The sequence below is a fragment of the Boleophthalmus pectinirostris genome, unplaced genomic scaffold (assembly GCF_026225935.1).
Source record: "Boleophthalmus pectinirostris isolate CB_2022bp ecotype Guang Dong unplaced genomic scaffold, ASM2622593v1 HiC_scaffold_14, whole genome shotgun sequence".
NCBI classification, from domain to species: Eukaryota; Metazoa; Chordata; class Actinopteri; order Gobiiformes; family Gobiidae; genus Boleophthalmus; species Boleophthalmus pectinirostris.
In genome coordinates, this window is record NW_026571047.1 from 29617398 (window position 1) to 29639934 (window position 22537).

At 39.3% G+C, this 22537-nt stretch overlaps 1 protein-coding gene across 1 annotated transcript in view; it reads right to left on the reverse strand.

Annotated features, from left to right (window-relative positions):
* Positions 1 to 794: 794 nt before the first annotated feature.
* anxa11b (annexin A11b) overlaps positions 795 to 22537 on the reverse strand; it is a 43067-nt gene continuing 21324 nt past the window's right edge. The window contains exons 9-15 of the mRNA XM_020936914.2: positions 14669 to 14748; positions 11538 to 11594; positions 11182 to 11275; positions 9450 to 9545; positions 6854 to 6912; positions 4737 to 4859; positions 795 to 3110 (exon numbers count right to left, since the gene is read on the reverse strand). Coding sequence (XP_020792573.2) covers positions 3051 to 3110; positions 4737 to 4859; positions 6854 to 6912; positions 9450 to 9545; positions 11182 to 11275; positions 11538 to 11594; positions 14669 to 14748 — 569 coding nt within the window. The 3' untranslated portion in view covers positions 795 to 3050. The remainder of the gene's footprint in view (positions 3111 to 4736; positions 4860 to 6853; positions 6913 to 9449; positions 9546 to 11181; positions 11276 to 11537; positions 11595 to 14668; positions 14749 to 22537) is intronic.

Below are 22537 nucleotides of genomic sequence, written 5' to 3' on the forward strand. Positions count from 1 at the left end.
AGGTCTAAACCAGGAATAAACCAGGTCTAAACTAAACCAGGTCTAAACCAGGTCTAAACCAGGACTAAACCAGGACTAAACCAGGACTAAACCAGGTCTAAACCCAGGTCTAAACCCAGGTCTAAACCCAGGTCTAAACCAGGACTAAACCAGGACTAAAACAGGATTTAACAGGACTGAACCATGCCACTGTCTTTTATCACACAAAACATCTCATGTGAAGATTTCCTCGTCTTTGTTTCTCTACAGCAAATCAAGTAATCCAAAGTATTCAGATTACATTACTCACTTTAAGTAATTTAATGGATTCCGTTACAAACTACATTTTGGGGGTGTGTAATCTGTAATCTGTAGGGGAATATGTTTTAAAAGTCACCTTCCCAACACTGCAAATGTGTCACATAAATGAGTTTCCTTCCACTAAATGAGCTGTAACTAAATATTTTAACAAAATACACCAAAAAAATACTCTCAGTGATACATCGATACAGCAGCCCACGATATCGATACCGTATCATCACATTAAACGGTGCGATATATCGATATTTCTGATATTTTTGCACACCCCTAGTTATTATAGTGTATTACAGAGTGTGACAGAGGCTGTTAACTTTAAAACTACTACTACTTGATGACATCACAAGGTGGAACAGAGCATTTTGAGGTTTGGAGATGTAGTCAGACTAATAATAAAGTTACTCAAACGTGTGTGACTGAAACAAAACACAACTCCAGGTCTGTTTTTTTGACGCGGTAACAACATTATAACGCGACTAAAAGCTCACAAGAGTCAATTTTTTTGCGTAATACAAGACCTTTAATAAAATGTAGAGATACTTTTATGTTTGGCTTTAAATAAATCACTATTCATTTGATTTTATTTTTATACAATTTCATAAAAGGCACAGCACGGGCAACATTGCAGCTTTGGATTTGCGGCGTTCGCAACAATAAAAGGCCACAGTATTTTTGTTTTAAAAGCAGACGAGACGGAGAAGAGAAAGTGAAAAGAAAGAGGAGGGACTGAGAGAAGAAGAGAGTGGAGATAGAAAAAGAGATGAAAAGGCAGGAGAGAAAGAGAATAGAAGAAGAGAGTAGCCACAATGTTTATAAGTAGACGGGACATTACAGTAAACATTGACAGAATATTTGCATAGTTAATAAAGCAGGTTATATTAACACTCTTTTCTTTTTTATTATTATTATTTTGCCAATTTGAAAAGTTCATTCACCGATTTTCTTATTTGCTTTTTATTTTAGAATTTTATTTTATTTTTTTTTAGGTACTTTTTGGTTGGGGGTTCATCGCCTGCTCGTTTCTATGGAGACGTCATTGCTGAAAGTGCCTGGAATGTCCCACAGTGTGACTTTAAACAGCTCTACCTTACGTTTATTCAATTACAGGTGGTTTTTATGGCTCAAAAATATCTGGAAAAACATTGTCAAAAACGTTCTGATTATGAGCGGGGTCGCCTCTCCACAGATCTGACCTGTAACTTTTTTTGGAAATAAGGTTTAATGCCGTACTGTGAAACATTCCAGACAAAGCAATAACATCTTCAAGGAGAAAAGCATTTGAAGGACCCTCCACCAGAAAAGTTACACAATGAAGCTTTAAGAAATAGTGAATCCGTGTATCATTCTTTCATTCGTTTTTTTTTTTAAATATAAAACCAAAAATAAGAAAACGATAAAACCAGGACTGGACAAGGACTGAAACAAGACGAAACCGAGACGAAACCGGGACTAAACCGGGACTAAACCGGGACTAAACCAGAACTAAACCAGAACTAAACCGGTCTCTGTCCTGGTCCAGTCCTGGTCTAGACCTGGTCCAGTCCTGGTCCAGTCCGGCACAGCAGTTTAAGTCACGGAAACATTATTCATCTAAACACAAAATCGAAAACCAAAAAAAAAACAAATCATTATCCGTTTTTCATTTTGGTTTTGGAGACAAATAATAAAGAAAATATTAGTTTTTTCCGTTTTATTTTTGGTTTTACTTTGAAAAACAAATGAACGAATGATACTTGGACTCTAACGGTTTATTTTAAATCTAGACCCTAAAATAAGGCAAACTCAGTGAGCACGTTAACACAATAAAGGTGTTTTTTTTTTTGATTATCAGTGCTAAAATGTCAAAATTACATTCAAAAAACTTGAGTAAAACAAAACAGATATGATGTTTCTTCATGTGTGTGGGTGACAAACAAAAGCCAATGTAACGGTTTATTTACTGCAGATTGTAAAATAGATTGTAAAAAGTAAAGTTGCTGCCTAAAATTTGAAATATTAAGACCACTTTTGACCGATTTTGGTTTAGAGAAAATTGTAAATTATCGTAAAAGTTAAAGCACGACGCAACTTTTCTAGAGGAAGTTACGCCACCTGCTTGTCTGGAGTCGGATACGTTTAACGCTACACTGCGGAATATTCCAGGCACATGGCAACAACATCTCCACGGAGACGAACAGATGAAGTTACAGGTCAGATCTGCGGAGAGGCGAGCCCGCTCACAGTAAGAACGTGTGTTTTTCGAAGCGTTTCAGAGCTTTAAAAACACCTGTGATTAACCGGATAACAGTTTAAAGCCCTACAGTGGAACATTCCAGGGAAGATCAATGTCTCCGTGTGGCGTTGCCTTCATTAGAAAAGTTACACAGTGCAGCTTTAATGGAACAAAGAGGCCATGAGGTTAGCTACAGCCGGGGGAGTTAAAGCTTAATTCATACATTAATTCCAGTTTAGTAAAAAAAAAAAAAAAAAAAAAGGATTTTCCAAGTATTTTTTTTGATTGCCTGGATTGTCAACTTTATATTTGTACGTTTTTTAGGATTTAAAACGAATTTATTTATAAACTGTTAGTAATTTCTTCCGTCTACAGAGAAGAAAGCTCATTTCTAAAGCCATTTATAACTCTAAAAGTATAAAATATATTCACTATTTGGCATCGATCTATTTTTGACACAATACAAAATGAACTGCATGCATAAAGATATACGGGTAATTTTGCTTTATAATGTTGAGAAGTGAGAGGCCGGGTTTGAGCTTTAGTCACTTCCTCCACAGAGTTTCAGCAGCAGCTTCTTGTAGTCTCCAGATGTGTCCCCCTAAAAAGACGAGGTTTAGTTTTATTTTGTTTTAATGGTAGAAATGTAGGTTTGGAGATGAAGATGCAGAGGAAAAGAAGGAGAGGAAGGTCAGATGAAGCACAGGATGCAGAGGAGAAGGTCAGATAGAGCAGAGGAAGAACAGAAGTGGATCAGATGGATCAGAGGAGAAGGTCAGCTGAAGCGGAGGAAGCAGAGACGAGGATTAGATGGAGCGGAGGAGCATAAGAGAGGGTCAGATGGTTCAGGGCTGAAGGTCAGACGGAGCAGATGAAGCAGAGAAGAGGATCAGTTGAAGCAGAAGGATTAGAGGGTCAGATGGAGCAGAGGAAGAAGGTCAGCTGGAGTGGAGGAAGCAGAGGAGATTATCAGATAGAGCAGAGGAGCAGAGGAGAGGGTCAAATGGAGCAGAGGAGAGAGTCAGATGAAGTAGAGGAGAAGATGGAGCAGAAGAGAAGAAGGTCAGATGAAGCAAAGGATGTAGAGGAGAGGGTCAGATGGAGCAGAGGAAAAGATGAAGCAGGGGAGGAGGTCAGATGGAGCAGGGGAGCATAAAAGAGGGTCAGATGGAGCAGAGGAAGCAGAGAAGGGGATCAGGTGTAGCAGAGGAGAGGGTTAGAGGAGAGGGTCAGAGGAGCAGAGGAGAGGAGCAGAGGAGAGGTCAGATGGAGCAGAGATCAGATGGAGCAGAGGAGAAGGTCAGATGGAGAGGAGAGGGTCAGATGGAGCAGAGGAGGTCAGATGGAGAGGGTCAGATAGGAGAGGAGCAGAGAGAGAGGGTCAGATGGAGCAGAGGAGCAGAGGAGAGGGTCAGATGGAGCAGAGGAGAAGGTCAGATGGAGCAGAAGGAGAAGGTCAGATGGAGCAGAGGAGCAGAGGAGAAGGTCAGATGGAGCAGAGGAGAGGGTCAGATGGAGCAGAGGAGCAGAGGAGAGGGTCAGATGGAGCAGAGGAGAGGGTCAGATGGAGCAGAGGAGCAGAGGAGAAGGTCAGATGGAGCAGAGGAGAGGGTCAGATGGAGCAGAGGAGCAGAGGAGAGGGTCAGATGGAGTAGAGGAGCAGAGGAGAAGGGTCAGAGAGAGAGAGAGGAGTCAGATGGAGAGAAGAGTCAGATGGAGCAGAGGAGGAGATGGAGGAGCAGAGAGAGAGGGAGAGGTCAGATGGAGCAAGAAGGAGATCAGAGGAGCAGAGGAGAGAGAGAGGTCAGAGAGCAGAGGAGATGGAGCAGAGGAGAGGAGATGGAGAGAGGAGCAGAGAGAAGGTCAGATGGAGCAGAGGAGCAGAGAGAGGGTCAGATGGAGCAGAGGAGCAGAGGGAGGGTCAGATGGAGCAAGGAGAAGGGTCAGATGGAGCAGAGGAGAGGGTCAGATGGAGCAGAGAGAGGTCAGATGGAGAGGAGAGGGTCAGATGGAGCAGAGGAGCAGAGGAGAGGGTCAGATGGAGCAAAGGAGAGGGTCAGATGGAGCAGAGGAGAGGAGAGGGTCAGATGGAGCAGAGGAGCAGAGGAGAGGTCAGATGGAGCAGAGGAGCAGAGGAGAGGGTCAGATGGAGCAGAGGAGAGTCAGGTGGAGCAGAGGAGAAGGTCAGAGGAGTAGAGGAATCATACGATGGAGGATCAGTACTCACAGAGATGTGGGTGTACAGAGACTTCCCGTAGGCCTTCAGATATTCCTGCCTGATGTCCAACATGTCCACCTCGGCGCGGGACACCATGATTCGGATCAGGGTCCTGTCCTTAGTCCCAGCTCCCTGAAAACACAGAACTTTATTATCATTTGGAACAATCGAGCATTTAACTAAAATATAATAACAACAATATTAACTTAGATTTGTATTACGATTTATAAGCCTCATAAAGTTGTACTCGCTCATTATTCGTCCACTCCCCACTCTTTATGTAAAGCAATTTGAGTTATTATGAAATCAAAATGGCTGCAATTATTTAGATTATAGAATTTTCTTTGCAAAGAACTAAATATTTTGTCTTTTGTCCTGTTGGCGGAACTATTTGTGCGTTATGCAGTTTTAACGCACGGCAGTTTGACATTGGGATTCTCACTGACCAAAACAAGCCCAATCAGAGATATCAACCTGGTCCAGTTCATCACCACAGAAGCAGTTTATGAGGAGTCCAGCCCATTTTACATGATCGTTATATCCACAATGTAATGTGTGTATCTGTACAGGCCCAGGTACATTTGTGTGATATTGGTCACTGTGGGGAGACTGGCCAAAGTGGTCAAAGTAGGAGGCAGATGACACAAAAAAGGTGTCTTTACGCAGACAAAATTTATTTTAAAAACAGACTTCTGGTATAGGCTCAAATAAAGTACAAAAAAGTGAAAATAAGTGACTCAAATCAACAAACACCAAACAACCTGCACAGAAGTCTCTCCCTAATTGGTGACACCTACTTGCCTTTTTACCCCACCCAGCAGGAAGTACCTCCCCCCAGGTGAGTATCCAGGTAACTCCCAAAGCAAAGCAAGTCCTATATAAACTAATATGAATTTAAAACATGAATTTAAAATGAGACAAAGGCCCCACTTTGTCACAGTCACACATGAGAATGTCTGAGTTTACTAGTGTGTAACGAAAATGTCATTTGTCATGAGTTGTGTGTATGTTAGTTGTGTGACTGTGGATCAGTGTGTTGTGTATCACCAGAAAAAGAAGAAATGGAAATGATTTTTGTTCCAATTAGAATTTTAACAGTATAAACTGAAAGAGAAAGGAACTGTTATAATTAGTGATTATCTCGAATATTTTACTTAGTGCTGTCATGCGATTAAAAAAATTGAGAGATTAATTAATTATGATCTGTAATTAATTAATCTAAATAATCTCATTTTAATCTCATCTAAAAATTGCTGAGAAAAGCTTCAATTTGAGGTATTTTCATTTAAATTCATTATTACATTATTGTGGCAGATCAAAAGACTCATATAGAACAAAAAAAGTGACTTTATAAAGTCATTTATTGTTTAACAAATCTCTACAAATTGGCTGTTGAGCCCAAGTCTCATTGCGTTTTGTGTGGGTTTCCGGCAATGAGTGAAATTACCGAAATAAAAAAATGTATAAATGTGGTTTTTTTTTGTGTGTGTTGTTGTCCCAGCAACACATAAAAACAGATTTTATAATAAAGCAACTCACATACAGAAACAGTAAAGTTAGAGATTAAAAATGAGATTAACGCGATTAAAAAACATAGCGCGCTAAATATGACTGTAATTAATTAATCGCAATTAACGCGATAATTGGACACCCCTAATTTTACTACACAAATGCATAGAATTATAAATAGATAATAATTTTTTTTTAATTTTGAGACTACTCCCGTTGCTCGAGCTTGATCCTTCGCGGAGTTATGACCAAAAACACATATTTGACCTTGACCAGTTTCAACCTGTAACATCCAGTGTACCTCGGTTATGTGTGTGCCAACTTGTGTGACGATTGGGTGAATATTTTAGCCCACAGATGGTTCAGAAATTACCGAAATTGCCGATCCTTTATAATTGTGTGACCTCAAATGACCTCAGATTATCACCAAACACGGGGGCTTGACCCACGTACCAAATTTGGTGACAATCGTGGAATTATCGCGGGTGGACAGACACACAGACACACAGGGTGAATACAAAAAACAAGTAAAGTAAACAAGTAAACAATAAAAAAAAGTAAAAAAGTTTGATGATGTAAACAAATACATTTATAATTATGATCAGAGTTGTCCTTACCGCCATGGCCTTGTGCAGCCGCTCTGCGAAATAGGCCGGGGTGTTCTTGATGCATTTGACTAGAAAAAAAAAACAAAACAACCATTACATAAACATTTGAAGTACATGTTATTCATCTCTGTACATACATTTGTGTACTGTGATTATTATTAGTTATGAAACGAAAAAAAACAAAAAAAATCCTTAAATTTTTTCATTCTCATTGTAGTTTATTTTGTTAGATCATAAACGATAAACTTTTGTGCCTTTGTAAACATTATTATTAGTTTGTACGACCATTAAAAAATAAATAAATAAATAAATTTTTTCATTCTCATTTTGCTTATTTTGATTCGATCATAAAAGATAACCTTCTGTGCCTTCTTTTTCATTATTATTAGTTTGTAAGACCATTATACAGTACAATACAAATAAAATGGAAGAAATTCAGTTAAAATTATATTTAGTATACACAGTATGTAATTTATTTTGCACATAATTTTTGAAACTATGTAATGAACAGCAGTGGGTTAATATAAGTTTTTCTTCTTCCCACTTTTTTTTGAGAGAAATTTGCTTTTCTGTTGTTTACAATGTACAATGTGTGGTGTGTATGAATATTGTTTCTCTTTTGGCACAAACTCAAAATAAAAACAAATTGAATTGTCTTTATACGTTACAATTCTGCTTTACAGACGTTGTGCAGGATGTTTTAGTTTCGCAGCGTTACATTTCACACCCAGTATTTATCTCATACACGGAAAAGTCAAAAAACCAGTTTGTGCAGGTAATAAAAATGAGCTGTCCGGTTTATTTAAGGTTCTTCGAAAGCCTGGGGATCCCGTGTTTAACTTCTGACTCATGCTTCGTTTATATCTGAGTCAGACTGAGTTACGTTCACAACAAACTCGTTTCCTCTGTTACTGTTGCACAATGTTTAATCAGAGAGACTAGAGTGTATCTGCTGTTAGTGTGTTTTCTGTATTATAAATGTGTCAAGTTAAAATCATTTTACCGCACACAGTCTATTAGGGGTGTGCACTGCCTTGAGTCTAACGAGTCAATACATCCCGATACTAAATCAATGGATGATATATTGCGATTTATCAATAATTACTTCTAATAATACAGTCGTCTACACCTTCGAGAGAACACAACTGTATGAAATATAATGTATTATTTTTAAATGATGAGAACAGTGAATGTAACTAAAGAATTTTTGGGAAAAATATTATTACCTCCGCCAAGGAGGTTATGTTTTTGCTGGCGTTTGTCTGTTTGTTTGTTTGTTTGTCTTTTAGCAACATAACTCAAAAAGTTATGGACCGATTTTGATGAAATTTTCAGGATTTGTTGGAAATGTGAAAAGGAAGAACTGATTTCATTTTGGGGGTGATCCGGAAGAAATCCTGGATTCTGGATCACTTTGAAATTTTAGTTAACATTTGAGGTAAATGGGGCCAAAAATTTTGTTTCTCAATATCTCGATTAATTATTGACCAAACCCCATGAAATTTGACTCAGGGATGGACAATGGGATCCTCTTTCATATTCCAAATTGAAAGATACGAGACAAATATTTATGGAAAACACAATTAATATTAATATTAATAAATTAATATAAACAAACAAACAGACAAACGCCAGCAAAAACATAACCTCCTTGGCGGAGGTAAAAATTTGAAAACTTGCTGGGGGCTAATCAGATATTTCGTAACTACCATTATATACATGAAAATGTATTTAAATGTTATTCTATAAACCACCAGGTTATCGAAACATTCTGCTGTATTATTAATGTCATCAGTTGGCACATACTGTATCTGGTGAACAAAGAACCTTTGAAATCTTCATATCTGAATCTTTGAGAGTCTATGGGGAAAAACAATAATAACTCTTTATAGCCGTTGTCCCCAACCTTTTTTGTGCCATGGACCGGTTTTAAGTCCGACAATATTTAAATATTTTGCAAACCGGATGAGAGACAATTTCACGGACTGGCAGCATCCTGCTTTAGTTCTGGCTTTAGTCCTGCTTTAGTCCTGGCTTTAGTCGTGGTTTTAGTCGTGGCTTTAGTCCTGGCTTTAGTCGTGGTTTTAGTCGTGGTGTTGTTGTTGTAGACCTGGTTTTAGAGGCGGGGAAACAAGGGAGTAGTTGCAGTCCACGAGGCATACGGGAGGGGGGGTTCACACTTTCACCGCCCGATACAAAATGACCCCCGGCCGGTCCACAGCCCGGGGGTCGGGGACACTGTTTTATAGTATTTGCCGTGATTTAGATGTAATAAACTTATAGTTTACTTTAAAGATGCCATATGTAACTTTTCTGGTGAAGGCTCTGCCATCTGCTTGCCTGAAATGTTCCACAGTATGGCATTAATCAAATCCATTTCCAAGGAGACAAATGATGCCACAGGTCAGATCTGTGCAGAGCAGAGGCAACTCCACTCACAATAAGAATACATGTTTTTAAGATAATTAAATGAAATGAAAAGAAAGACAGAAGTGTGACACTCCAGGCCGTCCATGAGACAAGTAGACAAGCAGGTGGTGCATCTTTAAATATATCTTTTAATAATCCTCGTATTAACAAAGTGTAGTTTAAATTCAGTACTGACCCACAGCCACCATCCCAGACTCGACGTTCCCGGACATCTCTCTGCAGATGCTCTTCTCGATGTCTCTGCCACACATCTGCTGGTACTCGTGGAAAACTGGCGAGAAAAAAGAAACACACACAGTTTAACTATACAAGAACATCATGTTTTCTCTGGACAATCTTCTGTCACATTTACTGCCACATACGGAGTAAAAAAAGCCTGTAGCATCTCAAATGTCCATCGCTCCTTAGTTAAGACTCTTGAAAAACGAACAGTTCATTTCACACAAACCAACATTTGGGCTGAAGCTGCAGATTATTGATCAAGACTCTACTTCCTGTGCACTTTATCACCAATTGTCTGTTTATCTGAAGTATCGCACCACATTTCACACATAATAATAATAATAATGACACAGTTTTGACTTGTATCTAAACGAAGTGCAGTGTTCTGATCTTTTGCACATTTAAGAGTCAAAGCGAGTGGTTTAACTTTAAAAAACAGGAAACCACAGACGTGAGGTGCATTCAGACCTTTAGCCTGTGGTCTGCGCCCATTATCCTGCATATCCAGCCTTTACGATTTGAGATTTTATTTCTCATCAGATTCTCTTCGTGTCTGTGGTTTGCGTTTTTGTTGCATGTTTAAAAATAGTTTAAAACAGAAAACAGAAACATCCTGTAGCGTGTGGTGGCTTTAAGTGTTAGATTTATAAGACAGTACATGACATGACCATACCTACAGTATTTTTCGGATTTTAAGTATAAGCGGTGCGACTTATATATTAAAATGTTCACACTGAAGTGTCGAGAGGTTCTAGTCTTGTGTGTGAGTATCTGCTGCTCCTGTTCCTCCTGTACCACTGTCACTTGGCTCTACTGCTCATGTCTCCTGCAGAAAGAGCCTCTGTCCTGATGCAAGTCGTGAAATATTCAGCTGAAAACGGTAATCGAGCAGCAGAAAGAAAGTTTGGAGTGAGCGAGAAACTTGTGAGGGACTGGGGAAAAGTGGGGATGAAAAACACAGCTTCAGCGGGAGGATGCACCACGAAACTTTCCTGGAAGTCACTGGATGGAAGGACAAAGCCTGGACTTCAGTGACACCGAAACCATCCTGTCGGGATTCAGAAAGACCCAAATAATTCTAACTGGAACTGATGCTGAGTCTGACGACAGCGACACAGAAGAGGAAGCGGCGCTCTGTTTACCTCCGAAGGTCGTGGAGTTGCTCTGAAGTGACACCAAGGATGAAGAATTGAATGGATTTAGTGATTTGGAGTGAGATGGAGAGTTTGTTAAACTTGTTCTGTTGTTTATGTTATAGTTTATCTGAAGAACTGTTCATATGTGACATTAACAGTCTGTTGTTCTCTCTTCTATTGTTTTTACTAGAACTTCACTTACAAGATGAAATGTCGGTCCCTGATTTTATTTTATAATATAAATTTCCCTCAAAAAGTGCGACTTGTATGTTTTTTTCTTCTTCATTACACATTTTATGGCTGGTGCAACTTATAATCCAAAAAATACGGTACAGTTGTTGCCTTAATTAAATCAAAAGTTAATTTGTTTGCTGTATTCATTACTTTCATCAGATTGTATGGCATCAAAACTCTTATATTATAATGTGAACTCCTTGATCACAATTCAGTAGCTTTCTTTTTCTCATGAGTAAATACATTAAATAAACTTAGATGGTATCTCCAAGTAGCTCAAAAATAGTTGTCCTGACAGGTTATTTTGGGACGTACCTGCTCGGAGGTGTGGTTTGCTGCGCGCGCACAGAATGGCGTTGAACTGTGATTCATCTGTGCCAACTTTGTTTTCTCCTGCAGCGTACAGTTTCTACGGCAACACAATATTAAAATTAGAGGTCGTAAATCATACATAAAGCTCCTATATTATGCAAAACTGACTTTTGTGAGCTTTAAGTCGTGTCATACTGTTGTCACTTTCTCAAAAACAGACCAGGAGTTGTGTTTTGTTTCATTCACACACAATACCAGGTCTGTTTGTGTTGAGGAAACAACGTTCTAACAGGTGAGAAAACAGCGTAACACGAGCCCTTTATATATATACATGGTTTGTGAAGTTATGTAGAAGTTACCTGGGCGTCCTGTTTGGCCAAGGAGACGTCCACGGTCTCTCTCTCATCACGGTTGCCCTGTAAGCAGATATTTGTAAATGTTGACATATTTTAGAAAGCGACACCTATGTCATTTTTTTTAGACACTGACAGGTGTGAAGCGATATCCTGTGCTTTCAGTTTCTGCTTATGTGAAAAGTAAAAGTGAAAGAAGTGAGAATATTCAACTGTATTATTATTTTTTCTTTAGCAAAGTACTCGTATTTATAGTCAATTTGCAAGATACAAGTGCAATAAACTCCAAAAACTATGACTTTTAATGTCAACAAACGTGATGGGCTCTATTCACGCTGGGATGGAAATTCTCTTAATCTGTCTTTGCGTAAATGAATGTGATTTCTTCCTGAGAACCAGACCGGTCACTAACATGAGTAAATGTAACAAGTGGTTGCTTATTACTTAGGTAATAAAAGTGTAACGAATATGAAATGATTGTAACTGTAATAACCATGTAGTAACTGTGTTATGATCATGTAATAACTGTTATGACTATTATGTGTAATTAGCAAAGTTGAATGATCAGAAGATTCTAAGTAAGGCTACTGGAGGGCAGGGGCAGTAAACTGAGACATGGGATTTGTTGAAAATGAATAAAGTGTATTATACAGGCAGAAAGTGAGACAACAAAATATACAACAGCTGCAGCAACAAAAATCAAACAATTCAGTTAAATGTCCTTGCGAACTGGGTCTGGTTGCCCAGGGTGTGAACAGAGTCCAAACTACTTCAAAGTCCAGTATGAATTATTTTGAGGTTGTATGATGTCCATAAAGCGCGGCTGATTGAATGGTTATGTAGTGGAGGTAGCTGGAGTAGGTGGGAGAGAGAGGATAGGCGGTTAGCCTCCTACCAGACCGGAGCTCTCAAAAGGACAGTTCCTAGCTCGCCATCAATTTGAACCCAAGTTTGGGCACCTGGCCAGTTCAGCAGTGTTTTAGTGTATTGAAAGCACACGTGACAATGTTGCATACTGGGTCTGGTTCTTCAAGCTCTGTCCCCTGGCTCCTCTCCCACACAACTGAGGAGAGAGAAGTCAGGGGACCTTATATACTCTGATTGGGGATGTGTGATTGGATAATTGGTGAAATGGGCGGTGTGATGGGTGGTGACAAATCAGGTGGAGAGGGGAAAACCTGGATTGGATCTGGATAAGGGAATTGAACTTTACCCTGGTTACATAAAGTTTCAGCAGACACAACTTTCACCCACAGGAAACTCTGTTGTCTCAGTTGTCCTCAAATATAAGTTAAGTTGATTAGTACGAGTCTCTACTGTGATCAGTGTTGGGAAGGTGACTTTTAAAATGTATTCCCCTACAGATTACAGATTACATACACCAAAATGTAGTTTGTAACGTAATCCATTAAATTACTTAAAGTGAGTAATGTAATCTGAATACTTTGGATTACTTGATTTGCTGTAGAGAAGCAAAGACGAGGATATCGTAACATAAGATGTTTTGAAAAGCCCAGACTTTACTGAACCGTATTAAAAATATTATTGATAGAAGAGAAGGAGACACGTCCATGCAGCATGTTGTAGTCCTGTTGCAGTCCTGTTGTAGTCCTGTTTGTAGTCCTGTTTTTAGTCCTGTTTTTAGTCCTGTTTTAGTCCAGGTTTTAGTCCAGGTTTTAGTCCAGGTTTTAGTCCAGGTTTTAGTCCTGGTTTTAGTCCTGGTTTTAGTCCTGGTTTTAGTCCTGGTTTTAGTCCTGGTTTTAGTCCTGGTTTTAGATCTAGTTTAGATCTAGTTTAGTCCTGGTTTAGACCTGGTTTAAATCTAGTTCAGACCTGGTTTAGTTTCCAGCAATGAGTGGAATTACCGAAAAAAAAAAAAAAAAAAAAAAAAAAAAAAAAAAAAGGGATTTAGCCCAAAATGTGAAAACAGGAAAATACCGTTGTGTAATCCATTTATTTTAACAAAGTAACTGTAATCCAATTACCACTCACTGAAACAGTAACTGTAACTGAATACAGTTACTCATAATTTGTACTCTGATTACGTAACTCCGGTACATGTAATCTGTTACTCCCCAACACTGACTGTGATATCTATGTAACTTGTATTTCTGTAAATTCTCAGAGCTCAGATGCTTTGGAGGGATGGAGAGAAGAGGTGATGGGAGAGAAGAGGTGATGGGAGAGAAGAGGTGATGGGAGAGAAGAGGTGATGGGAGAGAAGAGGTGATGGGAGAGAAGAGGTGATGGGAGAGAAGAGACTCAGGAGAGGGCAGGGCAGGCCTAAGACCCGTCCATACCTGCTGTAAATAGAATATACTTTTGTCTGTATTCCAAAAACTCATTGGTCTTCTCAAATTGATTAATTATTTATCATCAAGAGATACATAATTTTTTCCACAATAACACTTACGTCACAAAACCAGAAGACGTTTAGAAACATGAAGACTTCCTTTGAGCTCTGTTGGCGATAGTAACTCTAACTCTAACTGGGAAAACTGAGAAAATGGCCCAAATTTCTTCATTTAAATATCACTACATTTTTTCTTTTTTCCTTTTATAAATTGCCTATTAATTCATGCATTATAATTTGTCTAACTTAATAAAAAAAATGTAAACGGTACAAAAACTACATGAAGTTATAATCAAACTTGAATTTAGGTTAACAAACGGAAATTGTAACCCCAACGTTTCATGAAATGCACTGTGTACGTTTTAGATAATGTCTGACATGGCTTCCTGACTACAAAAAAAGATGAATGTCAGTGATTTTTGTACATAAAATTATACAGTCTTTAGTTTAATGTTATTATTAATCAGAACTGTGCATTGTCCAGCTCCCAATCCACATACGCCCTTTAAATTGACTCTGATCAACCTGTTTAAGCTAATTTGGAATTAGAAAATAAACATATTTAAGCTGCATTGCTTTTATTTTTGAGTTTTGTTAATGCCATTTTTGTAAGGCAACCTCACTTTTTCATTGCTTAGTCATCACATACATACATAATTAATGTTACGCAGAATTGAGTTAAATATTTTGGCCCGGGCTTCCACAATATTTTCTGTTTCTCGTGGAAAAGTGGCCCCATGGAAAAATTGCCCACCCCGATCTTAAAGTTAATTCGAGTTTGTACCTGACACAGAGAAACCAGGAGTCTGCGGAAGTGTCCAGACGTGTCGCTGCTGATGGCGTCCTCCAGCGGCTTTCCATACTCTGAGAAACGGAGAGAAAGAAAGAAAGAAAAAAAAGAGAAAGAAGGGGGAAGAGGACAAGAAGAAGAGAGTCAGAGAGAGGACAAGAGAGGAGGAGAGAGTAAAAGGGGAGGGAGGAAGAGAGGGGGAGAGCAAAAGAGAAAAAGAGAGTGGGGGTTAAGAGATAGATAGAGAGAGAGAGAGAGAGAGAGAGGGATGGGGGAGGAAAAAATGAGAGGTAGAGAGATGGAGGGAGGAGGGATGAGAGAGAAAGAGGGGGAAAATAGGAATAAATAAAAGAGACAGAGAGAGAAAGGAAGACATGCAGGAGAAAAAAGGAGAGGTGGACATATAGAGGGAGGAGGGATGAGAGAGAAAAAGAGAGGGAGAGGGAAAATGCGGACAGACAGAGAAAGAGAGAGACACAAGGGAGAATAAAGTAGAGGTAGAGAGAGATAAGGGGAGGGAGGAGAGATAGAAGGAGAGATGGAGAGGGAAAATACGAAGAAATAAAGAGAGAGAATGTGGTAGAGAGGGATGGAGGGAAGGAGGATGGATGGATGAGAGACAGAGAGAGGTGAGGGAGAAAAGAGGTAAAGAGAGATAGAGGGAGAAAGAGAGAGGGAAAATAGGAAGAAAGAGAGAGAGAGATTGGCAGAGAGGTGAGAAAGAAAAAAGGAGAGGTAGAGAGATAGAGGGGAAGAGGGATGAAAGAAAGAGAGGGAGGGGGAAAATAGGAAGAAATAGAGAGATGCAAGGGAGAAAAAGGAGAGGTAGAGAGATAGAGGGGAAGAGGGATGAAAGAAAGAGAGGGAGGGGGAAAATAGGAAGAAATAGAGAGATGCAAGGGAGAAAAAGGAGAGGTAGAGAGAGATAGAGGGAGAAAAAGAGAAAAGAAAAAAAGACAGAAAGAATAAAGAACAGAAGCAGAAAAGAGAAAGAGAAGGAGAGAGAGAGGGGTGGGGGAGGAAAAAAGAGGTAGAGAGGTGGAGGGATGAGAGAGAAAGAGAGGGAGTGTGGGAAAATAAGAAGAAAAAGAAAGAGAGGTAGGGGGAGAGGCGGAGGGAGGGAGAAGGAAAATAGGAAGAAGTAGAGAAACAGAGAGACAAGCGATAATAAAGGAGAAGTAGAGAGAGATAGAGGAAAAAGAAATCGAGAGAAAAGAGAAAAAGACAGACAGAGGTTTGGAGGAGGAAAAATCAGAAGAGGTAAACAGATGGAAGAATGAGAAGCAGAGAGGAAGTGGAAGAGAAAACCATTTGAATATGGCTCGACTCATGCAAATATAAAACGTGACGAGTTTTCAGCAGGTCTGGATTTAAATCACCAACAAGTAAAACAAGGTCATTCACTGGTCACATAATGAACTCCTTTTATTGTCCTTTTATATTTAAATACTCTTTTTCAAATCAATAATTTCATAATCTCACAGCTTTCGATCTGAAATTAACTTCTCCTTGCAGCGAAACAACTTAAATTTTCAGTTCTTGTTTTACTTTTTTTTTTACGTCATTACAAAAAGCTTTTTAGTTTAGTTTAATGTTTATTTGAAGGGACAATGTGCAGAGAAATTAAGATCATAAAAAACAAAGATTAACCAGATTATAGCTACGGGTAAATGTCTAGTTTCCATCTGCAGTCCCTGATTTAGATTTCGTTTTAGAAGTTTAAAATGCCAAGGTTCCCACACATTTCTTGAACAAATTTTCCAGAACTTTTCCAAAATATTTTAACTACGTAATCAGGAGATCTACACTACACGACCAACAATTTCTAATAAAATGTCGTCCCACAATGATCGCAAATGAATTAAATACAATTCTATTCACAAATTTACCGTAAATTCCGGACTATAAGACGGTACTTTTTTCTCACACTTTGAACCCTGCGGCGAATAAAACGATGCGGCGAATATATGGACGGATTCTTTGTTTGGCACATTGTTCGTTCATATATACGGTCTATGGTTTGGTAACACAGCAGATACAAGGAGCCTGAGTGCAGAAAACGCCGCTGTGTGTGCGATTTACACATGGATCTAGGGTTCACGTGAAGTTGCTACACTAATTCGCGATATTATCAGCACTAAAAGAGTTTATCGGCGTGTGATAAAATAAGTTCTGATGCTAAATGAACCTTAGTGAGGGGGATACGTCGTACTCGTGTGCGTAAATGACGAGAAGAAACGTCTTAAACTTCAGTACATGCCGAACATCCACTCATACCTGATTGATAAAACTATCCCCGCCCCTGAGAGAGTCTGAAATCTGCTGAAATCCTCCAAGAGACTGAGATGATACAGACAGAACAGAGGCTCTTTCTGCAGGAGACATGCGCAGTAGAGAGACGGCGTGATGCGCAGAGGAAGATTCTCGTTTGATTGTGTTTTGAACAGTTATTTTGCGCTTCATACACACACCCTCCTCATGGAAAACACACAAAGAAATACAGGTGATGCAGCTTTTAAGTTAAAGGCGACTGATGTGTCTGCGGAAGAAGGAAACAGAGCTGCTGCACGTGAACTCGGCGTCGATGAGTCGATGGTGAGACTTCGGCGACGGCAGCGTGACGAACTGACTCAACGCAAAAAGACGAGAAAAGCTTTCAGAGGCGATAAAAGCAGACAGCCCGAACTTGAAAACGTTCTTGAAGACGTGGACACCAGCGACTTATATTCAGGTGTGGCCTATATACGTACAATTATAACATTTTGTTAAAATTCAGCTGATGCGGCTTATATTCAGGTGCGCTCAATAGTCCGGATTTTACGGTAACCCAAAAAAATGTCTGTTAAAACTCAACTTAAACAATGTGAAATTTTTGTGCAAAAGATGTGTAATTTCCTACATTTTAGTAAGTTTTAGAGGTTCTTCAAAATCCCAAGTGCTCTTTTTTACTGTGATGGCAATAAAATAAAATAAAAGGGGAGACTAAATGTGTATTCTCCAGGACATTTGACCCTTTTTCTAATTGTTCCATGGTTCCAGGATTTCCAGGATTTGTGCGAGAAACCTAAACGTGCTGTTGAACTGACCTGATTTGTAGATCTTGCTGATTTCCCGAATTTCAGCGTTGGAGCGAGAAGACAGGATTTCAATGAGACAGGCCTCGTCAGTCCCAGCCCCCTAAAACATAAAGGAGTGTAACAAAAACGTAAATATTCTGATCTAGAATCGTCAAAAGTCTCCCAAGAATATCGTAGACCATCACAATAAATCATAAATATTAAGTTTATTTGCTTAAATTTATTGTTATAGTGCAGTGTGAGCTAAAAAGAACACAGGGAACTACATAGACCATGATGCTTTGCTCTGTTTTATGTTATTTAGCACTTTGAAATCTTAATTAGTTGGATTGTTTGAATTGATAAGACTTTAATTCTGTCATAATCCAACTAATTAAGATTTCAAAGCACCAAATAGCAGTTATTTTTCATGTAATCTGCGCTGAAATGGAGCAAAGGATCATGGTCTATGTAGTTCCCTGTGTTTTTTAGCTTATGCTGCACTATAACAATAAATTCAAGCAAAGAAGACAGAATCAAAGGCATTTTACGAGGAAAAAGCAGCATATTCACAGCTCCGTTATTCTCCAATTCAACTAAAACAATAGTTGCATAACATTTACGCTCACTACAGGCCTGAACTTGTTTTCTCCATGTTGTGATTGTGACATCGATGTTTTTTTTCCCCTCTCTGCTGTTATGATTCAAACTGAGGAATAAACCGACCACAAAACCCCAAACTAGAATTACTGCCATGTGACCGTGTTCCACAGGAAGATCTGAAAATATATCTAAGGTTTAATGCAGTTTTCAAAGGGGACGTGTTTTCTGAAATCAATTTTAAACATGTGATGACAGCGTCCACACATCTGTAGATACTTAGCAACTCTGCCTGAAGCTCTGTGTTACTCAAGTTGGTCTTTAAAGGTACATTATGTATAGGCTGAAAAGATTTTCAAAATAAAAAACTGGGGGGCGCTGGTGAGTAAGACATGGAGTAGGACGCATATCTCAGAGCTCCTGCAAAATCCGTAATATTATTTCATAAAACAGCCACTTTTGAACTGAAACGTGTGCAACAGACTGGAGTGACATCAGACGAAGTAGGAGAACGGATGGTGTTTGTGAGTTGATGGCGGAAAAGCTTCAGAAATACAAATTCTGCGCAAGCACTAGCAACCAAGCTAATCTAGCGAGGCCGGGGCCTGTAACGAGGACAACCACGAGGTTAGCTGTGCAGGGCGACGCACGCACGGATACGGACCAACCCTCACCCACCCCGAGTGAAAGTCCAGGTATGACGGCCGAGGACTTAAAAGTGGAGATTTTGGCGTCCCTGAGAACTGACATTAAAGGAGTAATAAGAGAGGAGCTCAAATCAGCGTTAGCAGATGAGCTAAATGTACTCAAGAACGATTTGCAAGGACTTAAAACAGCAGTGGCTAAAGATACAAAAGCTATCCGTGATGACTTGGAGCTCATAAAGACAGACGTGCAAGATGTGAAAGGGGGGTTATCAACATGGTCCGATGAAGTATCATCACTGCAAGATACAGTGACCAACCTCAAGAAGGAGTTGAAGTTTATTCGGGATAAATGCGATGACATGGAGGGCAGAATGAGGCGATGCAATATACGCATAGCAGGAATTGCGGAGGCTAACCCCAGCTCTCCAAAAGCTGTTGCTAGCGCACTGAGAGAGATGTTACAACTCGATCGGGACATGAAAGTGGACCGTTCACATCGTGTGTTTGGGAGTTCAAAAGATCGGGAGAGACCACGGGTGATAATTGCAAAAATGCATTATGATGAGGACGCTGCGGAGATCCTACGGAAAGCCCGCGACAGAGCCCCGCTGTTTTACAATGGTCAGCGCGTGTCGATATTTCCAGACTACACCGCTAGTGTCGCAAAGGCCAGAGCTGCTTTTTCAGAGGTGCGAGGAGCACTACGAGGACGGAGGGACGTACGCTACGGTCTGCTTTTTCCTGCCCGTCTCCGAATTACGTACAAGGATGAGAGTAAGGACTTTTTGGACCATCGGAAGGCCATGGACTATGTCAAGCGCATTCTCCCAGAGGAGCGGCCGGAGCCAGATGACTGAATTCATCCAAGAGCGTATGTAACAACAAAAGCTATGACATTATTGTCAGAAGGCCATAAGGACTGATACGGGTTATTATCAGTATTATATTATTATTACTATATCCTACTTTATCTACAATTTACATTACGTTATTATGCAGGTTATACTTTTGCCAATATTTATCACATGAATATGTGGAAGTAAAGAGCTGTGGTATTTATTTCACTGCAGGAGCCTGGGATATTGCTCTTTTTCTTTTTGTTTCAAATTTGGTCTACTTTTATCTTTTGTTATTGTCTTGGCTAACCTTTAGGCACAGTCAACTTAAATCTAGACTGCGCACTTCTACTGCTTGTTGAGCAGCCAGGGACGAGTTTCCCCACGTATATTTTGTTATGTCTACTTTAAGTGTTTGTGATCAGTTTAGGTTCAGTGTTTTGGTTTTGATCCCCTTGTTCCCCAGGGATCCTGAGTTTAACGATCAAGCAACTGGGTTATCCTCTTTGGTTCAATTACATCGTTTAATTAACATTATTATCTGTGTTTGCTTTGTCCACTCAGAATGGTTACAATATTTCATCTCAATCTTAATATGGTTTATAAAAGACCAAGCCATTATCAACATCTCCGCTTCCTGTCCTCTCCCCCAATTAGTTGATTCAAATTTAGAATCTAGAGTGTGATGGGCGATTTAAGAATTGTAAGTTATAATGTGAAAGGACTTCATAATCCAATTAAGAAAAAGAAAATATTATGCCAGCTTAAACAACTTAATTGCCATATAGCATTTCTACAAGAAACACATTTATCTGATGCAGAACACGAAAAATTAAAGTCCTGGGCAGATAAGATATATTACTCCTCCCACAGATCTGGACGAAAGAAAGGGGTTTCCATACTTATCCACAGGCAGATCAACTTTACAAAAACCTCAATCCATAAGGACACTGAGGGGAGGTTTCTCCTAGTTAATGGTGTGATAGACGGTGTAGATGTGTCCCTTTTTAATGTTTATGCACCCAATGAAGATGAGCCGGGTTTTATTAGGACTTTGTTCAATACAATTCTACTGCATAGTACAGGGCTATTGCTGATGGGTGGGGATTTTAATTGTGTAATGTCTCAGTTTGCTGATAGACAACCACCCTCCAAGACATCAATGTCTAGAATGAGTAAAGCACTCAAACATCATGCTGCAGAAGCAGGCCTAGTAGATGTATGGAGAAGCAAGTATCCGAGAAGTAGAGATTTCACTTTTTATTCAAACAGACATTTGTCTTATTCAAGAATAGATTATTTTTTTACCCCCAAAATAGATCTGCACAGAATTAAGCATATTGAGATTATGCCGATAACCATTTCTGACCATGCACCCATTTTATTACAATGGGATGTAGGGCACAGGTCAACAATTAAACAGTGGAGGTTAAATACTTCCCTCCTGAATGATACAGATTTTTTGTCCTTTATAACAGCCGAGTTTAAGGAATATCTCAATAACAACTCCACATCAGAAACTAACCCCTTAATCTTATGGGACTGTGCTAAAGCATATATCAGAGGCCGCATTATTTCATTTTCCTCTGCAAGAAAGAAAGAGAAGAAAGCCAAACAGCAGGAATTGGAAGATAAAATTAAAACTCTGGAATATAAACATAAACGCTTTACAACAACCATGATTACAAAAGAGTTAAATGCGGCTCGCAGAGAACTTAATAGTCTATTGTCTGATAAAATTGAAGGAAACCTAAGATTTACAAACCAAAGGTACTATGAGCATGGAAATAGAGCTAGCAAGTTATTAGCATTCAGACTTAGGAAGCAACAATCCTCAAACATAGTCCAGAAAATCAAATCCCAATCAGGTTTTGTCACACAAAACCAAATGATATTTCAAAATCATTTGCAGAGTTTTATGAATCACTTTATAAAAATACAGATACATGCTCAAATGAGACAGACCTTGCAAGATACTTGGAGAACATTAATGTAACAGAATTGACAAACTTATCAGCAGAGGGTTTGGATAAACCAATTGAAGAGAATGAAATTAAGCAGGTTATTTCCTCTCTTAAAAATAATAAAAGTCCGGGCCCAGATGGCTATGTCAATGAGTTCTATAAGGTTTTTAAGGATTTGCTGACACCCTTGTTGCTGAACGCATATAGGTATGCACTGGATAAACACATTATGGCACCATCATGGACTGAGGCAACTATAATTGTAATTCATAAAGAGGGTAAAGACCCGACGGATTGTCAGTCCTATAGACCTATATCTTTGCTGAATGGTGACCTGCGTATACTAACAGCTGTACTGGCCAGACGTGTTAACAAGATAATATCTCAAATTATACACCCTGACCAGACCGGTTTTATTACAGGACGATATTATGGAGATAATGTTCGGCGCCTATTAAATATAATTTCCCATCTGAAGGATAAAAAACTGGAATCGGTGATCATAACTTTAGACGCCCAAAAAGCATTTGATAGAGTATCATGGCAATATCTATTACAAGTACTAAAACGATTTAAATTTGGTCCAAATTTTATTAAATGGGTGCAGACTCTCTATACATCCCCACAAGCAGCAGTTAGGGTTAATGGGTGTAGATCAGAGAGATTCACATTAGAACGTGGTTGTCGGCAGGGTTGCTCTCTCTCTCCCCTATTGTTTGCCATCAGTATTGAACCACTTGCCCAGCTTATTAGAGATGAC